Below are 12,198 nucleotides of genomic sequence, written 5' to 3'. Positions count from 1 at the left end.
GGAGTGAGATAATGAATAAAAACTAATGTGAAGCATGGCTTCTGATTAAAATGCTTCTGGAGTTGATTCTCTTTTCTGAAGAATTAGCTTAATGCCCTATTAGTCTGTTCTCACACTGCTAATAAAGACCTAACTGAGGCTGAGGAGGCCTCACAGCCATGGAGGAAGGCAAAGGAGAAGCAAAGTCACATCTCACATGGCAGCAGGCTAGAGAAAGCCTGTGCAGAACTCCCCTTTAGGAAATTATCAGATTTTATGAGACTTATTCACTACCACCAGAATAGCATGGAAAAACATGCACTCCATGATTCAGTTACCTCCCACCAGCCCCCTCCCACAATATGTGGGAATCATGAGAGCTTAATTCAATATGAGATTTGGGTGGGGACACAGCCAAACCATATCATTCCACTCCTGGCCCCTCCCACAACTCATGTTATAATATTTCAAAACCAATCATGCCTTCCCAACAGTCTGCCAAAGTCTTAACTCATTTCAGCATTAACTCAAAAGTCTACAGTCCAAAGTCTCACCTGAGACAAGGCAAGTCCTTTCTGCCTATAAGCCTGGAAAATCAAAAGCAAATTAGTTATTTTCTAAACACAGTGGGGATACAGGCATTAGGTAAACACAGCCATTTCAAATGGGAGAAATTGGCCAAAATGAAGGGGCTACGGACCCCATGCAAGTCTGAAATCCAGCGGGGCAGTCAAACCTTAAAATTCCAAATGATCTCCTTTGACTCCATGTCTCACATCTGGGTTATGCTTATGGAAGAGGTGGGCTCCCATGGCCTTGGGCACATCAACCCCTGTGGCTTTGCAGGGTACAAGACCCCTCCTGGCTGCTTTCATGCCTGGCATTGAGCGTTTGTGGCTTTTTCAGGTACTCAGTGCAACCTGTCAGTGGATCTAGCATTCTGGGCTCTGGAGGACAATGACCCTCTTCTCACAGCTCCACTAGGAAGTGCCCCAGGGGAAATTCTGTGTGAGAGTTTGCACCCCACATTTCCCTTCTGCACTGCTCTAGCACCAGTTCTCCACAAGGACCCACCCCTGAAGTAAACTTCTGCCTGGATGCCCATGGGTTTCCACACATTCTCTAAAATCCAGGAGATTTCCAAACTTCAATTCTTGACTTCTATGTACCCGCAGACTCAACCCCGTGTATAAGCTGCCAAGGCTTAGGGCTTGCACCCTCTGGAGCCACTCCCCAAGTATACATTGGCCCTGTTTAGCCACAGCTGGTGAGACTGGGATGCAGGGCACCAAGTACCTAGACTGCAAACAGCAGTGGGGCCCTGGACCCAGCCCATGCAACAATATTTCCCTCCTAGGCCTTTGGGTCTGTGATGGGAGGGTCAGCTGTGAAGGTCTCTGACATGCCCTGGAGACATTTCCCCCCATTGTTCAGGTGTTCAACATTTGGCTTCTTGTGACTTATACTTTCTACAGCAGGCTTCAATTTCTCCCCAGTAAATGGGTTTTTCTTTTCTATCTCATCATCAGGCTGTAAATTTTCAAAACTTTTATGCTCTGCTTCCTCTTGAACTCTTTGTGGCATACAGATTTCTTTCACCAGATACTCCAAATCAATTCTCAAGTTCAAAGTTCCAAGGACCTCTAGGCAGGGGCAAAAACTGCTAGTCTCTGCTAAAGCACAACAAGAGTCAACTTTGCTCCAGTTCCCAACAAGTTCCTTATCTCCATCTGAGATCACATCCACCTGGACTTTATTGTTTATATCATTTTGGTCCAAGCCGTTCAACATGTATCTGGTTAGTTCCAAACTTTCCAATATCTTCCTGTCTTCTGAGCCTTCCAAGTCTCTAGGAAGTTAAAAACTTTCCCATATTTTCTTATCTTCTTCTGAGCCATTCAAATTGTTTCAACCCCTGCATATTACCTGGTTCCAAAGTCACTTCCACATTTTCAAGTATCTTTACAGCACTACCCCACTCTACAGGTATCAATTTACTGTATTAGTCTGTTCTCACACTTCTTATAAAGACATACCTGAGACTGGGTAGTTTATAAAGAAGGTGGTTTAATGGACTCATAGTTTCACATGTCTGGGAAGGCCTCACAATCATGAAAAAAGGCAAAGGAGAAGGAAAATCACATATTACATAGCGGCAGGCAAGACAGAGTGTGTGTTCAGGAGAAATCCCCTTTATAAATCCTTCAGATCGCCTCAGACTTATTCACTGTCATGAAAGCAGCATGGGAAAGACCCACTCCCATGATTCAGTTACATCCCATTGGGTCCCTCCAGTGACATGTGGGAATTATACGAACTAAAATTCACGATGAGATATGGGTGAGATCACAATCAAACCATATTAACATTATAATTTTTTTCTTGGCTATATAAATCCATTAATTCCTCTATTTCTTAACTGATTTTTAATGATTTTACCACCATTTGTTCTTCTGCTACTAAGGATTCACAATTGTTAACCTAGTCTGGCTATTTTGAAGGTAAAAATAAACAGAAATGATTACAAATAAATTCACTCATGGATTCTTCACACACACCTTTAAAAGCAATTGGTGAAAGGTTATTTTTACAGAGATATTAAGTTGAAAAACTAATCCAAATGGAAGCCATTTAAGCTAATTTTGCAGACACCAAAACCCAAGTAAAAAGACTGGAGAAGCCTGATGATTGTGACGTAACTAGGGGCAATAGAAGCATGCATAAACTACAGTGCAATACCACCTCACACCCACTAGAATGGTGATAAAGAGACAGATAGTAATAAATGGTGGTGGAAATATGAAGAAACTGGAAACTATATTGCTGTCAGGAATGTAAAACCGTGCATACACTTGGGAAAACAACATGGCATTTCATCCTAAGTGATCACACACAGAGTTACCAAAGGAGTTACTGGCAATTTCACTTCAAGGCGTATATTCAAGAGAAATAAAAACATTTCCACAACTACTTTTACAGTAATGCCTATAAATGGTATTATATTAGGAAAATAATGGAAACCAGATAAAGTATGTCAAATAAAGAATGGATAAATATGTGGTATATCCATACATTAGAAAAGCTTTTGACAATAAAAAAATGAAATACTGATGACACATACTATCATATGGATAAACATTTAACACATGGTGCCAAATGACATAAATCTTTCACAAAGGACTACATATTATTTGATACCTTTATATAATATACCAATAGCAGGCAAATTTATGGAGACAGAAAGTAGATTAATGGCTTCCTGAATTAAGGTGAGAGAATGTGCTGTATTATGACTAAGCAATGCAGAATTTCTTTTTGGAGTAATACGAGTGTTCTGAAATTGGTTGTGGTAACGGATGTACAATTCTGTGAATAGAAGCCATTGAGTTGTACACTTTAAAGGGGTACATTTTATGCTATGTGAACTATATATCAATGAATCTGTTAAATTTTTTAATGTTTTAGACCCCTCTGGAAGAAACACAGAACATGATTTTATTTTACATGGCACTATTTTCAAATGTGAAGTATTTCTGTTTGCTTGTTTTTTTGAGACAGAGTCTTATTCTGTTGCCCAGGTTGGAGTGCAGTGGCATGATCTTGGCAACCTCCGACTCCTGGGTTTGAACTATTCTCCTGCCTCAGCCTCGTAAGTAGCTGGGATTACGGGCACCCATCACCACCCACCTGGCTAATTTTTGTATTTTTAGTAGAGACAGGTTTTCACCATGTTGGCCAGGCTAGTCTAGAACTCCTGATCTCATGATCCGCTCATCTTGGCCTCCCAAAATGCTGGAATTACAGGTGCAAGCCACTGCACACCGCCAAAATGTGAAGTATTTTTGATCTCTAATATATTCAGAGTTTTCTCATGAATACATCAAAACATTTCCTAACTGTATGTATAACTTCTGCATACAGTTTTAAAGTGAGGATAATTGGTACGTTTGGTCTACTTACGAATGTGTTAAAAAAAAACTGTATTGTCATGACGATGGATTCATTTTCTTAAAGTTATATTCTAATCTCAATTAACACAGTCATATCTACCTTTATGACCCCCAAAGTATTACTGATATATATGTTTGTTTGTTGTTTCCTGAGCTTATGTGTTTTTCACAATGTAATATTCTGGGTGGAGGCAGAACAAGAGTCACCCTCAGCTTTAGGTCAGGTACTTTACTTGGCTGTTGCAATTCCAAGAATTATTCTTTTACTGTAAGTTCTATAAGTATTTTTGAAACTTGAGCAGAGGTTTTATATAAAATAATCAGTATGCAATTCGAAATTTTTATTTTTCTTTTTTCCTAAACTATCACACAAATGAAGTACTCTTCTTCCAATGAATTGATAGTTTAGGTAAAGCAAAAACAAATGAAAAAGCACGTCTCACAATTAGAAGGAGAACCAAATACCCTTAACTCAAGGATGAAGCATAAGTGTTCTGTAATACCAATTTTTCCATCACCATGCCAGAATTACAGTAAGGAGGAAGAAATAAGACTTATTCACTCTATCTGATAATGTTAAATTATATCTAGTACCTCTATTTACTCTCCTAGATCCTGATATCAAAATTAAAGCTTGTGAGGGCCCTGCTCTTAAGGAAATTTCAGTATTTCTTCTTGTATAAGGGACATCTTTTACTGTGAAATATGAAATAGTTACCGTTTTCTGAAGCAGTGACTGTGATATTGTACCATGGAGTTTCTTCTCTGTCAAGAACCTTTGTAGTCTTAATGGTTCCAGTATTGGCATCAATGTTGAAAAATCTGTCATCTTCAGCATTGTAGTTGATGAAGTATCTAGAGAAAAAAAGAATTTTTTTTTTTTACTTGATGCTGTAATGAAGAAAATACAACTGAACTAAGGGAAGAATTATATCCAAATGCATTAAAATATCCAAATACATTTTTAAATTCTATATTTGATTTACATGACAACTTTACATTTTTGTAGAATTTATATCAATTATTTTTATCTGTCAGTCTTTAATTCTAAGTTCAATTATGAAGTCAAAAAATAATTTTATAAGATCTTACCAAATTTTGTGAAAAGTAGATAATAGAAACACAGTGATTAATGAAGGAAAGAACAAAAGAATTCACCTCTTGGAAGCCTATAATACATTTAATGAAAAAAATTAAACCTGTAATGAAAATTCTCATTGCTATTATCCAAAAAATTTGAATCCTTGGAGAAGTCAGATATGAATTTGTCTTGAAATTTCATTGTAGCTAAGGTTTAAAGATAAATATAAAATGAAAACAAAACACTTGTATTTGTTAACACTGTACCTCTATCACAGTTCAACTAAGCCTTTGTTTAGTCAAAGAATGAGATAAAAAAAAAATAAAGATAGTATAGGGAACACATTTTTCCCCCTCTTCAATTCATGTAATTTTGCAGGATTCTCTCATTTGGATTTGATTTCAGCTTGTTTTGCAATCAAATGAGCTGAAAGTGATGATGTCTGTCTTCTTTCTGGGTGTAGGTTTCATGAGACTTTGTATGTTTCCTTGTAGGCTGTGCTGCTGCCATAAGAATAGCATGCTTGGACTAATTAACTCGTCCTAGCATGAGGAAGGGAAACACAGGGGGAAAGTTGTCCCAATTAAGGTTCTCAACCTGGTGTAGATCAACCTAGTAAATGTGCAGATGCATGATTGAGTGTTTCAGAGATTAAACAGAGCTGGCATCAAAAACTATCCTAATTTAGCTAGCCCTCAGCTAATCCACAGACACATACAGTATAGTTAGACATAACTTTTTTTTTTTTTTAAGACCTCTGAGTTTTGGAGTTATGTGTTATTTAGCAATAGCTGATTAACATGTCTGTGAATAAATACTATTAAGCAATTATCATATGTTCTAGAAAAGCTTCAGACTACTTATACAACTTTTTAAGGAGAGAAATATTCTATTCTCTCCTGAAGCCCCTAATGCTTTTTTCTCTTTTCAAATTCAAGCTTAAGTAATATTTTATCTAGACCTGAAAGATGAAATGGCATGACTAATTATGTGAAAAGTGCTAGGGAAGAATATATGATACAGAGAAAACCAAGGTAAAAATATCCAGATTAAAGAAAAAATTCAAATTGGTTAGAAAACAAATCTATTTCAATGTGGCTATGAAGACTAAATGACATGAATGTCCAAGTGTCAGGACAAGATAAAGAGTTTTTTACTTGTTTGTGAAAGCAATGGGAAGAATTTCAAATTCAAGGAAAAAAAAGAACTGATTTACTTAGATTTATTTATGTTCTGAAAAATGACAGTGGCTACTTTTTATCATAGATTGTAGAAAGTTGAAAATCATTTATTAAAAAAATTCTTTGGCAACTTGGACAAAGATGGAAAGATAGAAGATAATGGAAAGAAGTGTGTAACATACTGTTATATATGAAATACAATTCATAGACTTTTCCTTGAAGTGGCATTAGTCAAGTAATTAAATCACAATTGACTCCATTTGTATGTGTATGTTTAACCTACCAGTTGATTTATAGACCCTTTGACTGAGGTGGATAAAAAAAATGTTAGGGAAAGATAGTTTAGGAAAAATTAATGATTATGCTTTAGATGCCCATTAGATACACATGTGGAATAAAAAGCCAAAGTCAAATATGGGTATGGAGTTCAATTGTCCTTTCTAAACAGGAAATATAATCAGTCTGGAGGAAAATATAATCAGTCTGGAGGAAAATAGGTTGGGTTTGGTTTTGTATTCTGAAATCATGTAGTCTTTTTGTCAGAACAATCTCCTCTTTTTTAGCCACTTGACACTGGGCTTTCTAACGTAAGTGCTAATATCAGTGGTTTAACAGAGTTTTAGAGTTAAAATATATTTTAATTCATACAGTTTTCAATTATATTTATATATTAGAAAAATGACAGGCATAATTCTAGGCATGAATCTTCAGACTCTTTTTATTTGCTTTCGAGTTTCCTAAGCTATCTTGCTCTCTAGGGAAATCAGCATCCTAAGGGCTAGATTTTGGGCCATGCTTTGTTCTAAAGAGTTTTATTCATGAAGTTGCAATTGAATTTTGACTCAAGTAGAACTAAATAGTTCTGCCTAACCACCTTTGGATTTCTGCCCAGACATGGAAATAAAAACTCAGAAGTACAGAAAGTGGAAATGTGAGAAAGGGAAACAATTCAAGACTATTATCAAGATTAAATATAGAATCATTTAATACTAATTATTTAGAATTAAGAAGTGACATGGGTCCATAAAACTGTTAATCAAACAATTAAAAAGAGGTGAGAATATTCTCAGTAAATTACTTTTCAAATAATTTTTATAATAAAATATTTATTAAGCCCTCAGAAAGTAAAAAAAAAAAAAAAAGCTAACTTTGTGAATGTATATGTCAATATTTGGATTTTTTTTTACAAATAATTAATTTGACATTTTCAGGGATATTTAGAAAATACAAAATCAAGTAATCATTTGCCTAGGTGACATAGGTCCTAAAAGAGTAGTAATAAAACCCATGGAATTGGGGTTTTATATAATTTTTTAAAAAATTATAGGGTATAGCTATCAAAAATGAACCTGAATAAATTGAAGCTAGAAGATTTATGGCCAGGTAAGACATATTAAATATTTTCTTCAAAGTCTAATCTGCCCCTTAATATAAACCTTTGAGTATTGGCATATGTGTGAGGCAGAGAGCAAATACTTAAATACATGTAGGAGTTATTTAACAAAGCTACCTAATAAGAGGTACAAAAAGCTAGCATTTATTGAGCACTTCCAATATACAAGATGGAGGGCTATGTGCTTTATAAATATTAGTTCATTAAACACTCATAACAGCTGCATGAGGTAAGTGCTATTACTATCTTCCTTTTATAAATGAAGAAACCAAGGGACGTATAATGGAGATTTTGTCCAACATTAAGAAGACAGTTAGTGCAAGAGATTAAAATACAATTTAGGTCTACTGAGTAATATTTATTAGCTCATTTTTAAAGGATAAAATGTTAAAGGGTGCATGATAGTTGTTTGAATGTTTTTCCCTTCTGAATCTTATATTAAAAGGTAATTCCCAATGCTGGAAGTGAGACCTGGTGGGAGGTGAGGGGATTACGGGGGTAGATCCCTCAAGAATGCTTTGACCCCATCCACTTGGTGATAAGTGAGTTCTCACTCAGTTCATGCAAGATCTAAATGTTTAAAAGCCTGGGACCCCTCCCTCTCACTCTTGCTTCCACTCTCACCATGTGACATGCTGGCTCCACTTCACACCTTCTGCCATGACTGTAAGTTCTCTGAAGCCAGAAGCAGATGCTGGCACTACACTTCCTGTACACCCTGCAGGACCACGAGCCAGTTAAACCTCTTTTTTTTTTTTTTTTTTTTAATATAAATGACCCAGCTTCAGGTATTTTTTATAGCAACACAAGCATGAACTAATACAATCTTTATCCATTCATTCACAAATACTCTCATTTGAAAGAGTACAGAAAAGGAACAAGGGATATATATTAAAAAAGAGGGAATACATCTAGTAGTTTACTTTGGGGAAAGAAGAACATAAAGAAAAAAAAGGAAGGAAAGAAGGAGAGGGAGGGAAGGAGGGAGGGAAGGAGGGAGGGAAGGAGGGAGGGACAGGTAATTGATTATAATGCTGGGTGCCAGAGTGTTTAATCAAGAGATCAGAGTATAAAATTTCAAGGCATAAAGACTTCATGGAGGACATGGTATTTTATCAGTCTTGAAAGATGAATTACAGTTAAATAGAGACATATGCACCAGAGATCATCCGGAGGGTATGGAATTTGATGATTTCATATGATAGATTAGAGAAAAACGGAGAGAAAGAAAGATATAGATCTGGTTTGCTGTTCCTTCAGACGTGAGATAGCATTTCGCAGATTACTGCTCTCTGATATTGGCTGCTGGACTGGAAAGAGAGAAAGGAAAAGAAAAAGAAAAAAAAAAAAAAAGCTTCATATTGTAGATGGGAAACAAACAGCAATTTCTTCCCTCCCACACATCAGCGTTCCAGGTACCGTGAATGCCCTTGTACACCCTGTTAGACTTGAGTAGTAAGCTCTCTTTTGAAAATAAAATATTCTTAGGTATGAGATACAGGATTGACTAAACTATAGCATCTAGTATAGCAAATGAAGAAATACAATTATTCTCTTTGTAGATGAAAGGAGTACAGGTACTTGGTAGGACAAGATAATCTCTGTAAAATTTTGAAGATGACAATGTATAGATTGGGAAAAAAAAGTCAAGAGTGTTTCGGCTGTAAGAGCACAAACTTTAAAAGATACATGAAAAAGCAAGAAAATTAGGATGAGAAATGGACTGCTTACCAAGGACAAATTTACCAATTTCAGATACCGGGAGGTATTAACCTAGTTGAGGACACTTAAAAACATCTCCATTTTTTCTCGCTGTGTATAATAAATTATAGATTCTTAGCCCTGTTTATTTAGAATGTAAATATCAACTCTAGAAAAAATTATTTCTGAAATAGACCCAGAATACGTGTGAAAATTATATGGAGCCATAGTAAGATAATAAACATAAGTTTGAAACCTAGCAAACCTATTAATCACAGCTGTATCACTTAGCTCTCTGACCTTAAGAGATTTAGTCTCTCTGAGCTGTCTCTGTGAGCCAAATGGAGAATCATTTTCATACTAATTTTCTTGTGAGGATTAACTGAAGTCATATGTGAAAATAATATCTGCTTGATGTTTAAATGATAGGCCTTCATAGAAAACAGGTATTACTTGTTTAAAGGTTTCTCAGGAAGAATTTTTTCTCTTTCTCTCTTGGGAAGCTTCAGTCTGTTTTGATAAGACAGTTCATAAATTCTAAGTACTGGTTGTTTCTTTCTCCTACAACTGTACTATAAACACAGTGGGATGTGAATAAGGGTTACTACTGAAAAAACAAGTGTCTTTATGTAAATAGTCTGACCTTCAGCCTGGTTCTGAAAATTTTCTGTCAGAAAATTAATTTTTAATTTCCTGCTTAGTGCACATACAGCAATTTTTATCTGAAAAGTGTATGAGACTAAAGCTCTTTAACATCAACCAGTGATGACATACATGTATTGCTTGGCCTCACAAATGAATGAGTAAGCCAACCAATCAATCAACAAGTATAAGGGAGACTCTGATAATATTTCATGCAGCTTATAGTAGTCTTTCACTTCTTTTGTAAATATTTTGGTAGAACTAATCATGACAATCAATCATGTCTTACCTATCTAGGCCAGCATATTTTCACATCTAGATAAGATATTTACAGATTCTTAATGCCATCCTTTATATGGATTTCTAATATTATGTTCAAAATTGGTCAGATTAATTCAAGAAATAATTTTTTTTCTCTTTATGGTAGTTGGCTTATTTCCTTTCATTGAGTAATATCTAAACATTGAATGAAGAACAAATACATTTGCACTTCACATAAAATTTCACAGAACCATAGTTCTGGAAATAACTTTAAGATGTAATACAATTATTGAGTGTGAAAGCTCATCTTTTAGACTTCAGTTCAAATCTAAGGAAAAAAAGCAAAGCAACTACTTCATGGCGTATCTTGTTAATATCTTGTACTAATCTACAAGCAAATGTGGCCAAAAAGGTTAATATGAGGAAGAAAACACTGAGATAGACTCGAGGGCTACTCTTATGTGATAATTGTGACACATCATTAGAACCCTATCACCACTACATATTCGCTATATTATGTGTGAAATAATCATCAAAACGGTATCTACACTAAATGCTACTGTGAAAGTTGTATGATCAATGATCAATAAGATGTCTCCTAGATACAGACTAGAGAAAGTGAAATTAAATTAGTGACAGCTCCAATTTGCTCAGTAGTCTTTATTAGCTCTCTAACTGGACAGGTGCCACAGGTAAACCTTAACCAGCTTCACACTGGCAGATAAATGGACCCATTCATGCCTCACCTAGTACAGAAGAGATTGTCAAGTTCCCAATATAACTTACAAATACTGGTTTCGATTTTTTAATTCTACATTGCTCTTTGTTCTATCATTCAGCTTATGCATCATTTCATATCTCTAGTAAATAGGTTTTATATGATGAAAGTAAAAAAATGCATTATATTGAAATGAAATGAAAATTTATTATTCAAATTCAAATTAGTACTTTAGGGACCAACAAACAGAAAACTTATGACCATAGTAAAAATTCAATCTCAATAACGATTACCTTTACTCACGTATTTTCTTCCAAAGAAACTACTTTAAACAAACTATGCAGGTAATCATCTGGCACTCGACTTCCCTTTGATTATATAGGCATACATTCGTGATAATTAGTACTTGTATTAAAGTTCATTAGAAATGTTATTTTTCCTTTCAATAACAACTATTCAGTTCTCAGTGGCACTTATTTTCATTATATTCTGTCCATTTCACCACAAGAAATTAATTTAAAACTTAAATAAAAGAAATCTATTTATACAGTGACTCACTTCGGGTAGTATCATCTGGTTTAAAGTATAGAAGACCTCTTTCAGTTGTCACTTTGTAAATATTTGCAGGTACAAGACGTGAGTGGTAAAGCAACTTTCTTTAAGATTCCGCCCCCCCGCCCCACCAGCAAGTAGTTGTTTTGTAAGTTTTATTGAGAATAATCCGTAGTTGGGATAAATTTTAATCAATGCATACCCTGTGGGATATTACCACAACTGGGTCTCATACTTTTTTTGAAGAGACATGGTATTGCTCTGTTACCCAGTCTGGAATGCAGCAGCAGGCACATGGCTTATTGCAACCTTTGCCTCCTGGGTTCGAGTGATCCTCCAACCTCAGCCTCTGAAGTAGCTGGGATTACAGGTGTATGCCACCGTGAATTTTGTTTTGTTTATAGAGACAGTGTTGTGTCATGTTGCCCAGGTGGTATTGAACTACTGAGCTCAAATGATGCTCTTGCCTCTACGTTCCAAAACACTAGAATTACAGGTGTGAACCACCACACCTGACCTTGGACTCACCTTCAGCTTAACGAAAAGTCACACACCTAAAGTGTAGTTTAAATTCATTTTAAAAATTATGATTCTCTTTGTTAACATTGGGAATGCATTTTAATGTACAAGCCATGCATTGAGAAAATAGCTTTCTAAAAAATGAAGGTATAATTTCTCATATTATAAAGTGAGTATTTTGCTTATGTGCTTAATAAGATGGGCAGCACACACAGTACATT

General features: G+C 35.4%; 1 protein-coding gene across 11 annotated transcripts in view; it reads right to left on the bottom strand.

The window, feature by feature from the left end:
* Nucleotides 1-12,198, bottom strand: part of CDH18 (cadherin 18) — a 1,096,529-nt gene that overhangs the window by 62,896 nt on the left and 1,021,435 nt on the right. For all 11 annotated transcript variants that reach the window (XM_074386991.1, XM_074386980.1, XM_074386983.1 and 8 more), the window contains one exon: nt 4,648-4,784. In XM_074386991.1, coding sequence (XP_074243092.1) covers nt 4,648-4,784 — 137 coding nt within the window. The remainder of the gene's footprint in view (nt 1-4,647; nt 4,785-12,198) is intronic.

Source organism: Saimiri boliviensis, chromosome 1, assembly GCF_048565385.1.
Source record: "Saimiri boliviensis isolate mSaiBol1 chromosome 1, mSaiBol1.pri, whole genome shotgun sequence".
Taxonomy (NCBI): Eukaryota; Metazoa; Chordata; class Mammalia; order Primates; family Cebidae; genus Saimiri; species Saimiri boliviensis.
This window is presented reverse-complemented; position numbering and strand designations above follow the sequence as displayed.